This window comes from Pongo abelii, chromosome 17, assembly GCF_028885655.2.
Source record: "Pongo abelii isolate AG06213 chromosome 17, NHGRI_mPonAbe1-v2.0_pri, whole genome shotgun sequence".
In the NCBI taxonomy this organism is placed as follows: Eukaryota; Metazoa; Chordata; class Mammalia; order Primates; family Hominidae; genus Pongo; species Pongo abelii.
The window spans coordinates 41,294,412-41,315,571 of NC_072002.2; the positions used below are offsets into that span (position 1 = coordinate 41,294,412).

General features: G+C 37.7%; 1 protein-coding gene and 1 long non-coding RNA gene across 7 annotated transcripts in view; one reads left to right on the forward strand and one right to left on the reverse strand.

The window, feature by feature from the left end:
* CHST9 (carbohydrate sulfotransferase 9) overlaps positions 1–21,160 on the reverse strand; it is a 278,955-nt gene that overhangs the window by 126,216 nt on the left and 131,579 nt on the right. For 4 of the 6 annotated variants that reach the window (XM_009252309.4, XM_002828133.5, XM_063716870.1 and 1 more), the window contains one exon: positions 20,249–20,287. The exons of the other annotated variants lie outside the window; for them this stretch is intronic. In XM_009252309.4, coding sequence (XP_009250584.3) covers positions 20,249–20,287 — 39 coding nt within the window. The remainder of the gene's footprint in view (positions 1–20,248; positions 20,288–21,160) is intronic. 6 annotated transcript variants of the gene reach the window in all.
* The window catches only part of LOC129051525 (uncharacterized), a 195,846-nt gene that overhangs the window by 56,464 nt on the left and 118,222 nt on the right, over positions 1–21,160 (forward strand). The window contains exon 2 of the long non-coding RNA XR_008515881.2: positions 8,009–8,108. This is a non-coding gene — a long non-coding RNA (uncharacterized LOC129051525). The remainder of the gene's footprint in view (positions 1–8,008; positions 8,109–21,160) is intronic.

The following is a 21,160-nucleotide window of genomic DNA, read 5'->3' on the forward strand; positions in this document are numbered from 1 at the left end:
GCCTTTTATTTTTAGTAACTCAATTTTATTGAGTCTTTACAAAACATTTTAATAGAAATAGCAATTCTCTTTTACACACCCATATATCATTGGTTTACATAATTATCATTGAATAATTATATGAATGAGCAAAACTGGCACAGCACATCTGGGTACAAACACCACTGACTCTTGGTCCACATACATCTCCACAGGAGGGATCAGGAGTTTACAGGCGGGCTAGAGGGCATCCGGTCCTGAGCTGGCTGTGAGCATCAGTCTGTAGGATATATTGAGGCAACGGAGAGAGTTGCTTAATCAGGCAAATCACTTAAGAGGCCAGTAAAAGTAACTTAGTAACTTCTTTTTTTTTTTTTTTTTTTGAGATAGAGTCTCGCTCAGTTGCCCAGGCTGGAGTGCAGTGGCGCTATCTTGGCTCACAGCAAGCTCTGCCTCCCAGATTCACACCATTCTCCTGCCTCAGCCTCCCGAGTAGCTGACGCCACCACGCCCGGCTATTTTTTTTGTATTTTTAGTAGAGACGGGGTTTCACCATGTTAGCCAGGATGGTCTCGATCTCCTGACCTCATGATCCGCCCATCTCGGCCTCCCAAAGTGCTGGGATTACAGGCGCGAGCCACTGCGCCCGGCCAGTAAAAGTAACTTCTATTGTATTTTATACTTTAACTATGTATGCATTTGACAAAATTCATTACTTTGATAAAAGTATTAAAACGGAAATTATTAAAATTGATAAAATTATTAAAATGGAAGGACAAGGAGGAAGAGAATGAGTTTAGGTATCCTACCCAAGATTGCAAAACTAGTGGTGGAACTAGAATCTGACGCCTGAATTTGGCCTCCAAGTCTAGAATTCTTTTGCTCCCTCCCATTACGCGTTAGGACAGAGATGATTGTGCTGGTTTGGGTGTGCTGCTGCAGACCAGAAAGGGGGCTCAAGACAGTTCTGGTCAGCAGGAGAACAGAGCGAAAGAAGATAGAAGAAACCACAAAGTGATGAAATAGTCTTAGAAAAAAGAGTATTCTTGCAAAAGAAGAGCACTCTGATTCTGTTTTCCTTGAGTTAACCCATGTATTTCTTGACTTTGTACCTCACTGGTTCAAAACAAAAGGGGTTTTAGCATACAAATTTTGCTAATAGAACTGGTTTTTCTAACTCTAAAATTGAAGAAATCTTGAAAGGGCATCGCGTCTCTCCAGCAAACAGTAACAACACAGAAGAACCCATGATGCAATGGTCCCATGGGGAACCAAGGAACCAAGGGTGGGATAAAGCTTAAGAAAATTTGTGACCAAAAATAGCAACTGTACTTCATTTGAAGTACAGTTGTCTCTTGGTATCTGTGGCAGATTGATTCTGGGGCACCCTGCAAACACCAAAATCTGTGAATACTCAAGTCCTTGATATATAGTATGTGCATATCACCTATGCACATTCTCCCATATACTTTAAATCATCTCTGGAGTATTTATAACACCTAATACAATATAAATGCTATGTATATAGTTGTGATACTGTATTTAGGAAATAATGACAAGAAAAAAGAATCTGCAGTTATTGAGTACAGACGCAACCATGTTTTTTCCCCCAAATATTTTAAATCCACGTTTGATGGTATCCATGGATGCAGAAACCGACATACATAAAGGGCTGATTGTAATTTGAATCTCATCATCCACCTTTTTCTCATCTTTGGGCTTTACATGTTCCATTTCCATCAAGTCCTTCTTTAGGTAATACCATTTAAGCACCAGTTTTGAAGAACTTCCTAGTCCCCTAGAAAGGATTTTGTAGTAGCTGTTTTAAAATGCCTCAGAATAGAATATTATGTTTTCCCATTAAGTATTAATGATTTCAGTTTATGTTAAATGCTTTCTCCATTTATTTCCTTGGCACTTCCCAAGTTATTTCCTTCAAGAAGAAAATTTAAAAGGTACTCAGAGTTCTATGACTTCACAAGGAATTCATAAAAAGGTCAAGCTCTCGAATGGCTATCCCTTCAATAAAACTATGTTAAATTGTTGAAAATGTTTGTACATGGGACATCACTTTTATGGACTTTCAAAAATAGCTGTTTAGTTTTTAACCGATCTGGTTGTAAAAGTAATTATTGCCATGATGTGGCTGTATTGTGGTTGAGATTGAAAACTTTCTTTTTATAAAATAGGATCCTGCTTAAATATCTTTTTGGAAGGAGATTACAAGCCATGGATTAATTATTTGATTAACATGAGTAAACAAGTAAAGAGTATATGAGTAGATGGCTTATTTCGTGATTTAAAGATTGTAAAATTAGTTAATTAACTAAAAGGAAACACAAATTTAAAAGATGGCGAGATGCAAGATCAGCGTCTGAAATAAGTGCTTCTTTTCAGGACGCCCTGCATAAAGCCGTGCCTGTGCGGAGGCAGCTTCCTGTGTGCACTGCCAGCTGCAGGGTGTGCTTGTCCGTGTGCCAGACCTCCTGTGCAGGAGAATCCAGCACTTTAGAGCACGCTTTGTATAAAATAGAGTGAAAATCGAATCATATTCGGGGAGCGTCTGAGAGACAGGACTAGCTCAAGAGGCAGCCTCTAAAGTGAGAAGAGCACTGAAAAGGGGTGGAGGGCCTGAGCTCAGGCCAGATTCTTCAGCGATCTCATGGGAAACCCATTCATTCAGCTTCTCTGAGCCCTCATACCCTCACCTTCACCTATACAATGCTTAAGTGTCCACTTCAGCCTTGAGATTCTAGGAAATAGGGCAAAAACAAACAAATAAACAAAAAAGCTCTTCATTATCATGCAATCATCAAGATTTTCCTGTTTATATTGTATTTAATAGTCCACCCCACCCCCATCCCATAAGTGTTCTCATATGTGTTACTTCATATAATTCTCACAACAGTTTCCCAAGTATGGTGGGCTTACTGGCTGGCATGGTAGCCTGCCTTAATCTTGCCATACTGTATCTCTCTCTCAATTATTTCACTCTCACCTATACTTGATTCAGTTCCAAATATTTATGCAATCTTTGCTTTGACCTCTCCTGAACTTCAGTTCTGCTTCTTCAAATTCTAGCTTCCACATCAGTGTCCCATTGTTGCATCAAGTGCAGCTGGACTTGAATGAAACTTGTAATCCTTTTCCCCAAACCACCCACCCCTCTGAACTTGCACAAGTGTCTATTATACGGACACTTCTTCCTGCCATTCAGGCATGCAGCTTTGACATCTCCCCCCACCATCTCCTCTCCCCAACACTTGCTTCCAGCCACCTTTTGATCCTTTCTTTCTATATCTCATAATCATTCTTTTTAGCTTTTCAACGCTGCAGCATTCTGGCCAAGGTCCTTAGCACATCGAATTACAACTGTCTCCAAGCTGGTATCCCTGGCTTCAGCATCCATTTTCATCTTAATTTATCCAATGAATTGTTTTAAAAATTATTTTTCCTATGCTAAACTCCTCTCCAAAAACCTTGCTTTTTCCTTTCACTGTTACAGGATCCAGTATAACTGCATTAAATACAATCTCTGCTTCCCTGTGTAACTCAGAATTCTCCTCTACAAATTCTGAAAGTCCCCTGAATAGGCCACTTCTGATCCCAAGCTTGAAACAGCTCTCATCCTTCTGTCTGAAAAATTCATATAGCTTCTTCAAGACCTAAGATGGTTTCTTCTCTCAGTTTCAGAGTGGCCATCCTCTGAACTACAGCAGGCATTGCTTGTTGGGAGGAAGGCAACAGCACAGGCATGAGCAGCATGCCAGGCCAAGCCCTTTATATATACACGAACTCATCTGCTCTTAACCTTACCAGGCATGCATCATCACTGTCCCTACTTTAGAGGAGAAAATGTGGCTCAGAGAGGTTAATAACTTGTCTAGGTCACAGATTTGCCAAGTGCTGGACCCAAACCTTGGTGGTCTGGCCATAGAGTTTGTGCTTCTAACATTTACACCACACGGTCTATCAAAGCTTCTGCTGCTCTATAAATCCTTTTGTGCCACTGGTCTCTAGCACTTGCAAGCTCCTTAAGGGAAGGCTCTTTGTCTCTGTGCTCTGTAGCCTGTGACTAGCACACAGAAACACCTTGTATGTGCAGCCTTAGAGGTCCAGAGATGGAGTTTAGCAGTAGAAACAAGAGTAAACCCCTGACAGTGTCTCTGGGCTCAAAACACACAGAGACATACACCTTCCTTCTCGATCTTTCCTCTACTCTGACAAAAGTGCTGACTGCATATTTCATAATCAGAAAAAGAGTAATACTACTAATAAAAATACCCGATACATTTCCACATTTCAGAATGTGGGCCAGACAATGAAGAAAGATCTTTGAACAGTACAGCCTCCCTCCTTCCCTCCCTTCCTTCTTTTCTTCCTTCTTTTGTCATTTGCTCAACAAATATTTGTTTTATGCACACTCTGTGCCACAACAACACACCTCAGGGTTTGTTATTAATGTTTTCAGCTGAGCTGCTAAAAGACAGAGCCAAGTGATATTAAGTAATTACCAAAAGCAACAAAAAATTGCTAAAATGTATTGTGAGCATTCCACCAGGTAGACATTAGGCAAGGGCTTGGCAGATATTATCTCACTTAATCCTTATTAAAACTCTACGAGATAAAAAGATTATTATCTCCATTTTACATATAAGGTGAGAAAGGTGAAGGTTGTAGGACTCATAAGGGACCAAGCAAGGATTCTAGCTTGGGTAGTTTGAAATGAAAGCCTGCACTCTTACCCTTTACACTTGACTTCTGCCAGAAGTAGATACAGCTTTGCAACATACTAGAGGCATATTTAAAATTAGTTTCATATCCTTTGAAAATAGCTCCATAAACAGTATCCGGGTACAAGAGGAATGCCTCCACTATCATCACACACTTTACCTGAAAGCAGGTGTGTGACTTTTAACAAGTTAACTTCCCAGGGCTTTATTCAATTCATTCGTAAAATTAAAAATTAGCACCAAGTAATCTCCAGAATTCCTCCCAGACACAGACCTTGTATTATTCCAGAAAGGCAGCTGTTGGGCAGTGAGTGTTCACAAATCTTGGAGTCACAATGAAGTTTCTTTGAATAGCCCAGCACCCTTGCTATCAGTTCCTGTCACCGTGGTTTGTACTTATTACTTCCAGTTTGTCATCTGTTGTCCTCAACTGTCTGGAAGACAATCACCCAACCCAAATAATCACCTGGATATACAGTGATCTGTCCTTTACCCCACCCTTTTCACACACACAGTTCAAGATCAACGTCTCAGTTTCTGAGTTCTTTATCATCCTGCTCTGTGGTTGCAGGTTTTGCTCTTTGGATGTGAGACTTGCACTTATGTCCAATATTTCCTTGTTGCAGGTCCTGGCTGAAGAGGAGCCGCTTCTGATAAAATGATGCATCTGATTTGGAAGGATGTTTGCGTCATTCCCTCCCTTCTCTTTTTCTCATTTTCAAGATTACTTTGCTCACCAGCATGACACACATCAAGCTTTTTCTTTTGATCTGAAATAAAGTTTCTTTTTGTTTTTTGTGCTATGGGCCTTTTCTGGGTAATCTCATTCATTTTGTTGGCTCTAATGACAACTATGTTAACACTGGTGACTCCTAAATTTCTGAACTGTATTTCTTACCTGAGCTCAAATAAGAATGTGCCCAGAGCACATGGCCTCAGGTTTTCCATGAGCACCAAAACAGAGCCTATCTAAATATGAAGTCCTCCTCTTCCCTTCCAAACATGCTCCAGCTCCTGTGCCGCCTCTCAGGGAATGTGGCACTCAGTCACTCAAATCAGGGACCTTGGAATTCCTCTTGCATTCCTCCATTACTTACATGTCATCGATAACCAAGTCCTGTTCATTCCTTCTTCAAACATTTCTCAAATCCACCCACTCCCCCATCCCCACTGCTGCTTCCCTGTTTCTAACCTAGATAATTGCAGTAGATATCCAAGAAGCATCATTGCTTTGGTAGGTAACAGTCATTTCAAATTTAAGATAAATAAAATGGAAATCTCCTTTTATCCTCAGCCCCCCAAATGGATCCTCTCGTGTCTGCTATATCTCAGCTAATAGTATTATTCACCAGCTTGTTCTCACCTTAAACCTGGAGTCATCCTTTATCTCTGTTTTCGTATCCTTCCACATCCACTCTATCAGCATGTGCTGTCAGTTTTACTTCTAGAATCCTTCCTAAATCTGACAGCATCTCATTATTTCTACTGAAACCACCTTGGTCTCGGCCACTTCATTTTTCTCCTGGTTTACTTTAACAGCTTTCTTAAATGGGCTCCCTATCTCCACTTTTTTTCTAAAATCCTACCTGTGTCAGAGAGCTTAAAAAAAATTTCATTACCTGGCTTAAAATTGTCCAGTGTTTATTTTTTTCTCAATGCAATTATAATAAAATCTGAACTGTTTCCCACAGTCTATAAGGCCCCGTGTAAGCTGCATGCTGCCACACGTTCACCTTTGCTCACCACGCTCCAGCCATGTCAACTTTCTTTCTTCTTCCTCAACCCACCAAGCTTGCCCTGCCTCAGGGCCTTTACACTCTTCTCTCAGATCTGCTCAAGGCTGGTTCCTTCATATCACTCAGGATTTAGCTCAAATGCCTCCTCCTCAGAGAAGTCTTCCTCTCCCATTCTGGCTAACGTGATGCCTGTCTACAACTCCCCAGAATTTAATTTTATCTCTTCTGATGGGAAAATTACCATAGACTGATGAATGTGCGTGTTCTTTTTTAACTAAAAAAGTTGAAAGCTGAAAAAGTTGAAAGCTTTTTTTCTTAAAATAGAAAAATATAGGCCTACTGAAGCAGGTTATTTAAAATTAGAGAAAAATAGTTTAATATATCTCTTTGAGATGCTGAATGCAATCCTTTTGGCTATACATACCCAGAAATGGGATTGCTGGATGATAAAGTAGCTCTATTTTTAATTTTTTGAGGAATTTCCATATGGTTTTCTACAATGGATGTACTAATTTACATCATCACCAACAGTGTATTAGGATTCCCTTTTCTCCACATCCTTGCCAACTGTTGTTATCTTTTCTCTTTTTGATGATAGCCATTCTGATAAGTGTGAGCTAATATGTCATTGTGGTTTTGATTTGCATTTCCCTGATGATTAGTGGTGTTGAATACATTTTCATATACCTATTGGCCATTTGTATGCATTCTTTTGAGCAATGTCTATTCAGGGTCTTTGCCCATTTTTAAATCATGGTTTTTGTTGTTGTTATTTTTTGCTACTAAGTTGTATGCATTTCTTATATAATTGCAGCATTATTCAAAAGAGCCAGGATATGGAGACAACCTAAATGTCTACCAACAAATAAATGGATAAAGACAATGTGAGATGTGTGTGTGTGTGTGTGTGTGTATTCCATTGTTTATATGTGCACATATATACATTTTATGTATGTATATGTATTATATATGTGCACATATAATATATAATGCATTACATATAATGCACACATAATGAAATATTATATATCCTCAAAAAAAGAAGAAAATCCTGCCATTTGTGATGACATGGATGGACTTGGAGAACATTATGCTCAGTAAGATAAGCCAGAGGCAGAAAGACAAATTCTATACAATCTCAATTATATGTGGAATCTAAAATTGTTGAACTCATAGATATAATTATGCAAGATGAATAAGTTCTAGAGCTCCAATGTAGAGCATGGTGACTATAGTTAACAATATTGTGTTGTAAAATTTAAAATTTGCTGACAGTAGATCAGAAGTGTTCTTAACACATACACATGCAAAAGGTAATTATGTGAGGTGATGGATATGTTAATTAGTGTGATAATGTTGATTATTTAACAATGTATACAAATATCAAAACATCAAATTGTATACCTTAAATATATATAATTTTGTCGATTATACCTCAATGAATTTGGAAAAAAATAAAAATATATAAAATGCTATATATATATCTATATTCATGTGCCAAATTCAAAAGTACACACCCTTTTTCCGAGTGTAACAGTACGTATGATATTTTGAATGCAGACCGAATACAGACACTGGATGATTCAGGTTGGTGAAAAGAGAGCAAGGTGCATCAGCTCTTCCGATTGGACATGGAAGAAGCAAGAGTCCTGCTTCATAGGTAAGTCTCAAGGCTGAGGATAACTGGACTTTCACCTCTCCTTTATCTCCAGTTCAGGAAAGAAAGAAGGATGGACAATTAAAAAAAGAAACAAATATCTCTTGCTTGTCTAAACTGTTTGGAAGACACAAACTGATGCGGCAATCCAACTAGACCTCTGGGAATACAACGTAACCTAGAATTAAATAATGTAACGTAGAATTACATTACAGGGTTTCTATAGAAGGAAATACAGAGGCACAGTTGTTGTGTTTTGTTTTTGTTTCCCAACATTTTGTTAAGATAATTTTCAAACACACTGAAAAGCTGAAAAGCTTCATTTCTTAAGATCATATTTCTCCCACTTCAGGCAAAGCCAAGCAACATCAAAACTTCCTACCTGCCTAAGACCAGTATATTCTAAATTTCTAAGTGCCTGGGACCAAGGACTGGGCCACGACATGATTTTTGACATTTTGGTTACCTTTTTAGTGTGCTTATACCTGCAATGAGCCAATCGCTCCTGCTAGATAGAAAGAGACTATTATTTTTTTAAATTTTATTTTATGGTAAGAACGCAACATGAGAACCGCCCTTTTAACAGATTTTACATGTACGATACAGTATTGTGAACTGTAGGTATGATGCTCTCCAGCGGATCTCTAGAACTTATCGGGGGCTGCAGGGAGGAGGAAGTGGGGAGTTGCTAAACAGCTGCTATATTTTTGTTGGTTGAAAAAGCTCTGAACTAAATTTTGTCTTCAAGTCTCCTTACACCACTGCTGGGAAGAACATCTACATGCTTATTGGGCACATTTGTTTTCTGTCGTTTAGAGAGGTCCTTCATCAATGAGTATTGATTATTGTGTCACGTAGTATATTGCTTATACAAATTCTGAAGTCAAATTGTTTTTAAAAATCTAAATTGGTCTCATCTTAGCCTTGGCGTTTACATTTTTTTTCAGCAATATGAACTGAGTGGTCCCTCATATCTGCCATCTTTATAGCCAAACCTGTTACTTTTCACCCAGAAAAGAGATCTTCCTTTGACATTTTCTCATGAGTAACAATAATGAATTTGATAATTTACTAGTGGAAAGGGTATGATGCCTAACTTACACTGAACTAGATCCTATTATGTTTATACTGGGCACAACTCAGTGGTCTCTGAAAAGACAAACAAATGCCTGGGCATGGTGGCTCATGCCTGTAATCTCAGCACTTTCGGAGGCCAAGGCAGGAGGATCGCTGGAGCTCAGGAGTTCAAGACCATCCTGGGCAACATAGTGAGACCTCGTCTCTACTAAAAATAAAAAAAAATTTAGCCGATGTGGTAGTACACGCTTGTGTGTCCTTGCTACTCAGGAGGCTGAGGCAGGAGGATTACTTCAGCCCAAGAGTTCTAAGCTGCAGTGAGCTGTGATTCTGCCACTGGATTCCAGCCTGAGCAACTGAGTGCAGTGAGACCCTGTCTCAAAAGCAAAACAAAAGAAAAAAGACAAACAATGCAAGCTGATCGGAGACACCTGTTTGCTTATTTTTGCCACTGATCATTATACGTTATTTAAAAACAAGAGATGATTAAATCCATCTTTCAGGTCATTTAGTTAAGTTTTTTTTTTTTTTTAATTTTTACAAGCTCTCAAGGTCTTTGACTACTGCCAATTCTCAAGCCATTCAGATAAGAAAGCATTGCTGCCAAGTATGTATATTAAATGCTTTTTCAGAAGTTCACTGAAATTCAAACATTACAACTATAATTAGGATACCAAGAATAGGACATTACTGGTACTTTAATGTGAAACCAGGACCTAATACACATATGTTGGGAAGCTGTTATTTAAAGACTTCTGCTATGGGGTTATATTTAAAAAATTGATTATCTCTCTTTTTATTCTCTCTCTTATGAAAATGACAAGAATTATTTTTTCTTGTGTTTTAGATAAACATTAGAAAAGTAAATTTTAAAAAGGAATTCATATCTTACTTTAAAAAATATTTTGTACATTTGCATTGGGTTAAATAAAGAAGATAACTTCCTGTCCAGGTGCGGTGGCTCACGCCTGTAATCCCAGCATTTTGGGAGGCTGAGGCGGGCAGATCACTTGAAGTCAGGAGTTTGAGACCAGCCTGGCCAACATGGTGAAACCCTGTCTCTACTAAAAATACAAAAATTAGCTGCGTGTGGTGGCATGCGCCTGTAATCCCAGCTGCTTGGGAGGCTGAGGCAGGAGAATCACTTGAACCCGGGAGGTGAAGGTTGCAGTGAGCTGAGATCGCGCTCCAGTCTGGGTGATAGAGCTAGACTTAGTTTCAAAAAAAAAGAACTTCCAGCAAGGGGTTCAGTTCTGCAGTGTCCACTATGGTAGCTGGTGGCCACATGTGGCTGTTGAGAACTTGCTATGTGACTAGCACAACTCAGAAACTGAATTTTTAATTTTCATTAATTAAAATGTTACTTTAAAATCTGAAGTAGTATAAAGTGTTTTTTTCATTAACCATAACTTTATTGTTTCCATAGACTACATTTCTCTTCAATGATTGCATCATGTAATCTACTATTGTCTATTATAATACACATGTTCAGCCTATCTATCATTTCTAGCATCTAATGAATAATTTCTTATATTGATAGCATGCTGCAATAATACTTTCAATATCCTGGCTTAAATAATATATCATTAAATTAATTTCCCCTATTGCATTTTACTTTTTGAAATGCAGCTATTCAAAGTGTAATTTATATATATGGCTTACATTGTATTTTTACTGGATACTGCTGATCTAGAAGAAAGCAAGAGAGTAAAAAACAACAGCAACAACAAAAAATACACCAACAAGTAAATAATGATGAAATCTGGAGAGTCTTACAAATTTACTTGTTCTTTCTGCCTAAGTTAAAACCTTGTAAGGTACCACGTGATCCAGCAATTCTATTTCTGGGGTATATACCAAAAAAAATGGAAAGCAGGGTCTGAAGAGATATATTTGTACACCCATGTTCACAGCAGCATAATTCAAAATAGCCAAGAGGTGGAAGCAACTCAAGTGCCCATTGTTGGATGAATGGATAAATAAAATGCAATATATACATACAATTGAATCAGTCTTAAAAAGGAAGGAAATTCTGGCACATACTACAATATGGATGAAATTTGATGTTATGAAATTAGCTAGTCACAAAACCACAAATATTGTATGATTCTACTTATATAAAGTACCCAGAGTAGTCAAATTTATAGAGACAGACAGTGAAATTGTGCTTGCCAGGGACAGAGGGACGGAAGAATGAGGAGTTACTGTTTAAGGAATACAGAGTTTCAGTTGTGCAAGATGAAAAGATTTCTGTGAATGGGTGGTGGTGACAGTTGCACAACAATGTGAATGTACTTAATGCCACTGAATATTTTTAACACATAAACATGGTTAAAATGGTAAGTTTTATGTGTATTTTATAATTTTAAAAAATAAATAATTTTTTAAAATCACATAACTATATTGCTCCTATTGCTGCAGAAAGATATAGTCCATTTCAAGTTACCATGAAGGTTAAGGAAAAATATTAAATTTAATGTAGTTCATATTTGCTTATCTATATGTCCTGGGATGAACATTTTTAAATGACAGGAAAGCTAGCAGATTAGGTAAGAAAAATGGCCAGAGAAAACAAGATAAAAGTGCATTAAATAAAGTCAGGTTTTGAATGTAGTGTTTTGTTTGTCTCTGGATATCAGTGAAAGAGAGAACTATTCGTTTTCAGAGAAGGCTTGGTAAAGTTGCATTTCAGGGACTTTTTGGAGGAAGAAAGGACTGTATCTGACTGAGAAGTACAGATTGTTTCTGTGCAGTGTGAAATGTATTAGAGATTTATAGTCATACTAATAACTAGGCCATAGTAAAGATGTGTAAGGAAATGAAGGTAAGCTAGGGTAGAAGGACATTTGCCAAGGACTCAAAATGTAATTTATATATATGGCTTACATTGTATTTTTATTGGATATTGCTGATCTAGAAGAAAGCAATGTTGGAAAGATGTTCAAAGAAAGGCATGGGGATCATCCCACCCTTTAAATGGTCCAAATGGAAGCCAAGATACCGGATCATGTCTAAGAAAATTTAAATATGCTAGCTACACTCAATAATGTAGTAATTCATGGTCATCTATAACTCCTCAGTGCGAATTAATTAATCAGATCACTCAGCTGCTTCTGAAAGGGACCCCTGGTTCTGGTGTCCCCCACAACAGGTACCTCCCTTTGTGGGTCTCTCTGTTTTCCCACTAAAGCTTAGCCTTTCTTGGAATTCCTCCAACTGCCAGTCATAACCTCACTTCTGGGGTAAGTGGACTTGAGGTGTTTCATGTTTCCTTGGAGTTTCATGGCTTCTCTGTTGTCCTACAAATACTCTTATCTGGGGATTTTCAGTTAAATAATGGGACAATGTATGTGATTGATTTCTGTACTGCATGGCTCAAGTGACATACATTCACTTTAGAAGGTTTTAAGTTGCACAGTATACGAGTATATCATTTACAGTTGATTAAAATGTTTGTGGTCATTTCTATTTAAAAGAACAAGTTGGGCATCTGTTTCTTGGTTAGAAATAACCACCTCATTTTTTTACCCTGTGGGAAAATCAGGTATGACTTAACACTCCTTTCACAAGCCAGGCTGAGGATCTCTGATATTCTATTTCTGTGTGCATTTGTAATCCTTTGTTTATATAAATGACACTTTCAGCTAGTCAAAATATGCATTTACCTAGAATGCTAAATTACAGGTCATGTCACATAAGAGTGTAGTTACTGTCGTTATTATATTGACTGATACAGAGATACACACACCTAGGTTGCCCTTTGATACAACTTCCATGATAAATTAGTTGATCATTCAACACATACATATGAGCCTAACAGCATGAGCCCAATTTTGTCGAGACCTGCTTCGTCTCATGCTGCCTTGATGAGATTTGTCATCTAGCTCTTGAATGTTCATTTTTATTTGAGTTACTTTCTATTTCAATTGGGAATTATTTGTGACTTGTTTTTGTAATACCATATTTAATTGAAGACGAAAGTGTAAAGTAATTTTTGGCTAACACCAATTACAAAATTATTCTCCATTTCCTTTTCTGGGTAAAAGAAACACATACATGTTGTTTGTGAAAGAATCAACACAGATAAAAGTTTCTCTTTTTCGGTTACACAAGGAGGCACCCCGTGAAATTTATTGTGATGCAGCTGAAGATAATATTTCTCCCCTGCCACCTAAAGAAAGCATGTTTCAAGTCTCAACTGTGTGCAAATAAATCCTGTTCGGTGTAGTGTAATAGCAATCCAAATTAAACATCAAATATGTGGAGGGAATTTCAGGTAGATGTGTTCATATCTGTACTTTGACTATGTGGTGTGACATGGCAATTTCTCCTTCATTAGCTACGTAGCATTTCAGATTTGTCTAGTTTGCATACACACACTCCTTTAAATGCAGTGTTACACAATAAAATTTAAGGTATTTTAAAAATAATGTGGCACAGTTGTGTTGCTATTTAATCTCTATCATAAATTCGACTGGCTGGAAAATGAAATTTGTTTAAAAATAAAACCTGTAGGACTTCTTTTAATGAACAGCCCAAGTGTAAGTCTTCCATTTTGAGGAGGGGAAAACGCATCTAAGAGACTTTATTTCATTCAATAATAAATATTGTTCTGAAATCATAAACCCAGAGAAAATTGGTTGCTTTTAAAAATAGAATTCATTAACATAGTTCAGAGAGCCAGGTCTTCAGGAAAGCTGCTTAAAAAAGCAAACATGCTGGAGATGGATTGCCTGGGAGGCCAAGGCAGAAAATTGGTAGTTCAGAACTACAAGACGGAAAAATATGAGATTTTGTTTATACCAACCTGGGCCACTGGGCATAAGATCTTAGGAAAAAATATTTTGCTTCTTTTTTCAGCAATTCCTTGGGGTCTGTGTTAGGCCAGATGTGGATCACAGGTCTGGGTTCAAGTCTCAATTCTGCCATCTGCTAGCTAACCCAAATGACCTTGATCAAGTCACATAGCAGGACAGCGTGAAATGGCCAGGCTTTGCTATCACACAGACCTAGATCCAGGGGCACACTGGTCAATGTTTAAAACTGAATGAACCCTGGTTTGTAGTGTTTGCCAATTTCCATGGTGTAAATGCCCCCACCATGGCCAATTTGAAGCTACCTGCATGACCTCACTGAATGCAGAACTGGGAAGAGAGGAGCACAATCAGTTCTCTCCAGACAGCTTTCCAGATATTATAAGCTGGCTCCAGCAAGCCACAGCCTAGGTTCCATTTCTGGTTCCACCAGTTAATAAATGGAGCCTAAAGCAAGTAATTTAACCTTCCCAATCTCAGCTTTCCAATTTTTAAAATGTTGACCATAAACAAACTTTACATGTTCATTTAAAGGCTCAAATAGAAGATACTGGGCACAGAGCCTGAAAATAGCAGGTTCAACAAACTTCAATTTCCCAACTTAACGGCCTAAGGATTAAGCTCTTCTCTCTCTCCCTCTCTCTCTCTTTTATATCTTCTTCCTTCTCACTCTCCTTCCTTTCACATATTCTTTGAAAGAACAAGTCTGCATTTGTCTTATATTCGCTCCTCAACCCCTTGTCACTTGGTTTTCACTTACAGAATTCCTCCAGCATAATTTCTCTGTGGTGATGAGTAGATATCTCCCTGCAACTCCAATAGATGTTTTCAGTGCTTATTTTACTTGCTCAATCTGTGGCACTGGACAGGTTTGACCAGACCCTCCTTTTAACTTTCTCTCTTTCTTGGATTCAGAGACGGAGAATGCTGTTGATTCTCACAGGACAGCTTTGATTTATCTTTCCTAGGCTCTCGGTCTCTGAGTTATCTTACTGTGTTCTTTGTTAATGTTGGGGATGTTCTAAGGATTCAGCCTTGCCTTGTCTCTTTTCTCACTCCTGACTCCCTTTAGAGCTCATTCATAGCCAGGGCTTCAACTCTTATCCAGGAACCAATTACTTAAGAGGCAAATCTGCATCTCTCTGAAGTTCTAGGCTCTATTGCCTATAACCTACCGCTTATTTGACATTCTTGACAAAATTCTGTCCCCATATCGCACATGCCACATTATAATCAACATAGATATGACTTAATTTATTATTTTCTCCACCAAACTTGTCTCTCTCCCTGTATTCCCTACACAGGTTGCAGTATACATCTTTTCTCTAAGGCGGGAAACCTAAGAGTTATCCTCCCATACCTTCCATATCCAACCAGGTCAGTTTGATCTTGTAAATGTATCTGGATTCCATTTTCTTGGCTTCCTCTCTAATGTCACTATCTTAGTAAAGACACCTCAGACCTTCATCCTGTTGTTCTTGGGTAATTAAAATGATATGCTTCCTGATTTCCTTGCCTCCTGTCAATTTCTCTTCCAATCCATACTTCTGCTGAGGTTTTTAGAAATCTCTCTCCTGGAGAGATTTTTAGAAAATGCAGATGGATTCTGTAATTCCTTGTACTTCATTAGCTTTCAGCACTTACTGCATGAAGTCCAAACTCCATGGGACGGCATAGATGGTCCTTGTTGATTCTGGCGTGTGCCTACATTTTGGCCACATCTCCCACCTCTTGTTTATGACTCTGTTCCAGTCTTATTAAATCACTAAGCTTTCCCTCAATAGGCCATGCCTTTTCCCACTACCTTCATCTCTCTGGCAATGTCTCTTTCATTAACTATTAGGTGTTTCAAGATTTGTTTAGTTTGCATAAACACACTCCTTTGGACAGCGAGCCCTTTCCCCCCCACTTTTTTTTTTTACCTGGTAAACTATTCCAATTCTTTCTTCAAGGACTGACTGAAGTCTCGCCTCTTCCAGGAAGCCCTCCCTGAATTCCTCATGATACCTTGTACATCATTCTCTAAAAGGCACTCTTCAAACCATGTTGTAATCATGTGTACTTGCTTTTCTCCCTGAACTGAAAGTGAGTGAATTAAGGATATTCATCCCACATCTTATTCACCTTTGCATCTCTGATGTTAAGCACAAGTCCTGGACCATTAAAATATTTATCGAATTGAAAGTATCAACTTATAAATACCTCAGATTCCTTCTCTGCCCCTTTTGTGGTGCCTGAGGTGCTGTCAATAAAATAGCTTTTATAAGCTATGAACAAGTTAGGATGACAAGCATTTTAAGCTTGATTCTAACTGGAATAATGATTCTCAAATTGAGAATGAAACATGTAGCTATTGCAAAATACCAATGTCCAAAATAATGGGCTTTTCAAGGATGATAGTTTGCTTAAATGTATTTGTCACAATGTCTTCTACCTGCTAACCTCATATGTTTAATGTTGGTCACCAATAATTAAAACTATGACAAAATAGGTCTTTCTCACTCTTGATTTTTAAGGTTTTTTTTTTGGTAGTGTATAGGAACTATGGCAAAAACACTATAAATATAGAAATAGCCTAGAGAAAAGTCATGCTAAATGTGCTAAATATTATTTGTATTCAATAAATGTGACATATAATAAAATGAACATGTTATTCATGCACAGATGGAAGATTTTATTCAGTATCTACTTAACTATTTTTTTTATCCTGAATGACTGCATGTTCAATGTGTGTTAAAAAGTTTTAAAATGGAGGTGCCATTGCTGTTGCAGAACGTTTCCAAGAATCAACACACTCAGTCAAAAAGTAAGCCGCAAAGGACTGAGCTTGCAAAGCAGATGTTCTACATTTGCTAAATTTCCAATAATGAATTTCACCTTTTGAGTTGAGAAAACAAAAACAAAAACATTGTTCCTCTCTGTGGGTAGCTTTTTGCAAACGATGTAAATGAACAAACCATTTCTAACTTTAAGGATGCTCTAATGTAATAAATGAAAAGTACGCAATTGATTTCTCCATTCTCTGGTCCACTAGGGCTATTCTTTCCATTATACTTAACTGAATTTGAAAGAGTTCTTCTTTTTGGAAATGTTGAAATATAGATTTAACAGATGGTGTTCCACTAGTTTATGGTAGTAAGCATCCTAACATAGCTTTTTCTAAACAATAATTTATGATCCACTTTTCTTCACAAGAATTCCTCTTTGCATTTTATGCTGTGTTGCTTTCTAATATCGAGAATTCCATGGCCCACAAAGAGGTCTTTCTTCTGATGAGATAAAGGTACTTCAAACAATGAAGTTTTTACATAAAATCTATGAAATAGCTGATCTTTTTAAAAATTTTCCTGGTAAAGAGAATCAAGGGAAAATAGAAAATTGATGACATCAGGTATTTGCCGCCTCATATTTGTCCATTTATCATTATACCACCATATATTTTATAATATTATTTACCAAGCCAAACTGCCAAATTTAGTTTTGATGTTTCTAACCATATTCTATGAATATGACATAGACTTTCAAGCTTAGTGTCAAGAAGCATATAATTTGAATGGGTTTTCAAAAATGACAATGAATGATACCAAGTCATACATACTCTCTTGTGAAGTTATTTCTGGCTTATGAAAAATAGCATCACACATGAATCAATAGCCCGGATTGCAATCAGTGTGGACTGACTCTAAATAGAAGTCACTAAATAGACTACAGGACAGTTTTATTCCATAGTCTTGGCACCATCAGCTAGATGCTTTACTGAGAAACTCAGTCCAAACTAAATTAGTGTAATCTTTGGAACATGATTCACTCAGTTATATAATGAAATGAAAGCCACTTAAGTTTTGTTGACCACCATTATACATAGTAGAGCCATTTCAATTAAGTGAAAATGGCAATAGAATCATAGACACAAAATTAGAAAAAACTTTAGCAATGATTTAACCAAACTCTTTATGAATCTGTTGCCAACATTCTTTTAGGGGGTGCCCAACCCCTGCACATGTTTACAAACATAATCTCATTCTTTCCAGTGCTAGAGACATTTCCTTGTTATGAAGTTCTTACCCTGCATAAAAAGCTACTTCTGTGTAACTTTCATCTTAGTGCAAGACCTTAACCAACCAAAACATGAGGGTCTTGGTAGGTCCTGGTTTTAATAGGAATATTCTGTCTAAAATATTTTCTAACTTTTTTGTTTCAATTATTATACATTTAGTGCAATAGGATAGGGTAGATTGAAAGGTTCCAGAACCTAATATTGGTCTTTCTTAGCCAGGAGATAAACTCAGCTGTAAACAAGAGGGTGCGGGGTATATAGTAACTGGGGAGGCAGGACATAGAACCTGAGGAAAATGAACTAAGATGTAAAAACTTGCAAGCAAGAAGTCAGAAATAGGAGTTCCCATGATGTTTTCAGTATCTTAGCCACACACTTTATCTAAAGAAGTCTACATTCAGGCCAGCACCACAGACTGATTGTAGTATTTATGACTACAGTGGTAAACAGTATGTTCCAATCTTGAAAACTCAGACTATTGTTACAAATTTAGATTCCCTGAGGGCATGATTTGTTGTCATTTGAAATGATTAGGAGCCCCCTAATGTTCCCCTAGAATATGGGCTGTATTCATTAGTTATCCTTAACCTCACCCTCTCATAGAAATCAGGCAACTGACAAGCTACAAATCAGATAGGGCAAATTAGTAAAAATTCCACTAGTAAAGGGGTTTTTCTCATAGCCCTAGTGACCTGTGTTCCCTATCAAAGATGCTGTTGCCTTAAAGATTTTCCATTTGTTGAAAAGTGTTTTATTAAGCAAGTAACTGAACAAAGCATTAAAGTGACTAGCACTTTGTTTTGAAAAGAAACGTTAGCATGGTGGGGGTGCAGGAAAGGACAGGGAGTGGAGATGCCTGAGTCCTTGTCCTGCCTCTGTCTCTAACCTTGGTGTCACCTTGATCACAAATAATTTTAGAAGCCATGACTATTGAGGGAACCTAATGAGGCATCAGACTTAACACTTTGGCCAACTTAGCTTTCTTCCAAACTGTGCATTTTCTTTAACTAAGAAGGTAGTACTTAAGGCATTATGGAAATAGCATTTTAGAAGCCGTACAAATTATTTCTCCCCCAAGGAGCAATAATGAAGGTAATCATACCTGTGAGGGAATCAGACACTTTCTTGCCTTCATAATTGTGTGTGTGTGTGTTCATGATCAGGCTTTAAAAGGTTCCCAGAGCATGCAAGCAATAATGTTTAACAGGAAATTCATGCAGGTATTAAGTTGCCCACTTATCTGAAATGAATGCTAAGGTTGGAAAGGACAAAAGAGACAGGAGCTTATGCTGTTTATACACTTTTAGATTAAGATGGATCTTTGTCTTCTACTGACTATGCTGACTTTTTGGAAACACACATAATATCTTATTACCAGACAGGAAATGAAGCTAAAAGAAGCTAGTGGATGGGAGTGATTGGTAGCTCTCGCTTATCACAGAAGTAGTGGGTTGGTAGAAACCTGGGAAGGATGGCGGGCATAGGTACACATGCCAAATTAGCATTCTCTATGATTGTTGGCAATTTCCGGGCACTGTGAGCTGCAACACTGCTCCTATGCAAAGACTGACTTGGTAAATGAAAATCTATCTTACCTCACAACTTTAAGCTAAAAGGCAAGTAATGGAAATATGAAAATGTAAAAACTTAATTTTGTGTTAGTTAGCAAATACTGACCCCTACTATGTGCAATGGCACTCTGCCAAAGCATGATTCACTTCTGAATCCATATGAATTTAGAAGTGAAGGCATTCTTAAAATTCCTCCAAAATATAAAGATGCTTCTCAGTTAACACTGTCCTGAAAAGCATCCACTACATATACGGTTTTAAGAAATAAAATTGAGATTCATAGTCATTTGGGAAAGTAAACTGGTTGTCAACTATCACATCACAATGCCTGTATTTGAATACTGTTGGTTGCAAGACTCACCTTTAAATAGATAATCATGAAAAAATTAAGCAACATTCCATCTCATTTTCTTTTGAATGCAATGATTGGATGAAAAGGGCATAACTGTTGCGAAAGTGAAAAAGCTAAATGTATGAATTTATTTTAATTAAATTAATATCGATCAGTTCAAAAGCCATAAACTATTAATTTTAGTGTGAATTTTTGAATAATAAATTTAAAAAAATTTAAAGGTAGAAATAAAATCAGGAAATAAAGCTGGAGCCCATTGGACAAAATCTTACCTGAAGTTACTTTTTGTTCTCTTCTCTTCTCCACTCTCCCTGAAATGAGAAGTGGCAGATAAGTTACAGCATGGAATCATGAGAATATGATGAAAATAAGATGAAAGCCCAGTTTACAGCAATTTCCAAACACAACCTCTACTTCAGCCATGTCCAATGTGCTCCTAGAGATGACTGGGCTTAGCTGACAGGCATGAGAACTGCTTGCAAACCAATTTATGAAAGTAAAAAATAAATAACTATGCATTAAATGTGCTGTTGGATTTTTAAAATCTTGTTAGCCAGAGTCATTTACTCAACAATAAACTTACAAAGGGCAAATCCCCATAGAAACCACTATGGGGAAAACAGCTAAATAAGACTATGCCCTCTTACAACCCACTTGAAAAAATAGAAAGGACAGACAATATAATATGAAGTGAGATGTGCCTCAAACGGTGTAGAATGTTTAAAGATATGAGATGATGAAGCAGTTATTTTAAGAAAGGAGGGGGTGCTCATGAAGTTATGGAGAAAGTGGCATTTGATTTTGACCTTGAGATACAAATGGGATTTGAGAAATTTGAAATAGAGAAATGACTGACTCTTGGCAAAGGAAACAGTATGGGCTAAATGGACAGGGTATTTGCGCAAGAAGACCTTGCACGCTTACAGCAGTGCATTGGAGGAGGACTATCCTAGGGGATTAGGCACAAGGCAATGAAAGGGTGGACTGAGACATGGCAGTGGGAGTGGAGAGGAGGGAAGTAATGGATGCAAGAGATGGGGGGAGGCCGAAATAATAGGGCCCAGCGATTTATAAAATGTGAGTTGCCAGGAAGGAGAAGAAGTCAAGATGAGTGGTTAGCTAGGTGACTTTGGGTATAGAGATCCAAGTTGGGGAAACGGTATTATAGAATGTGATGGGGCTGG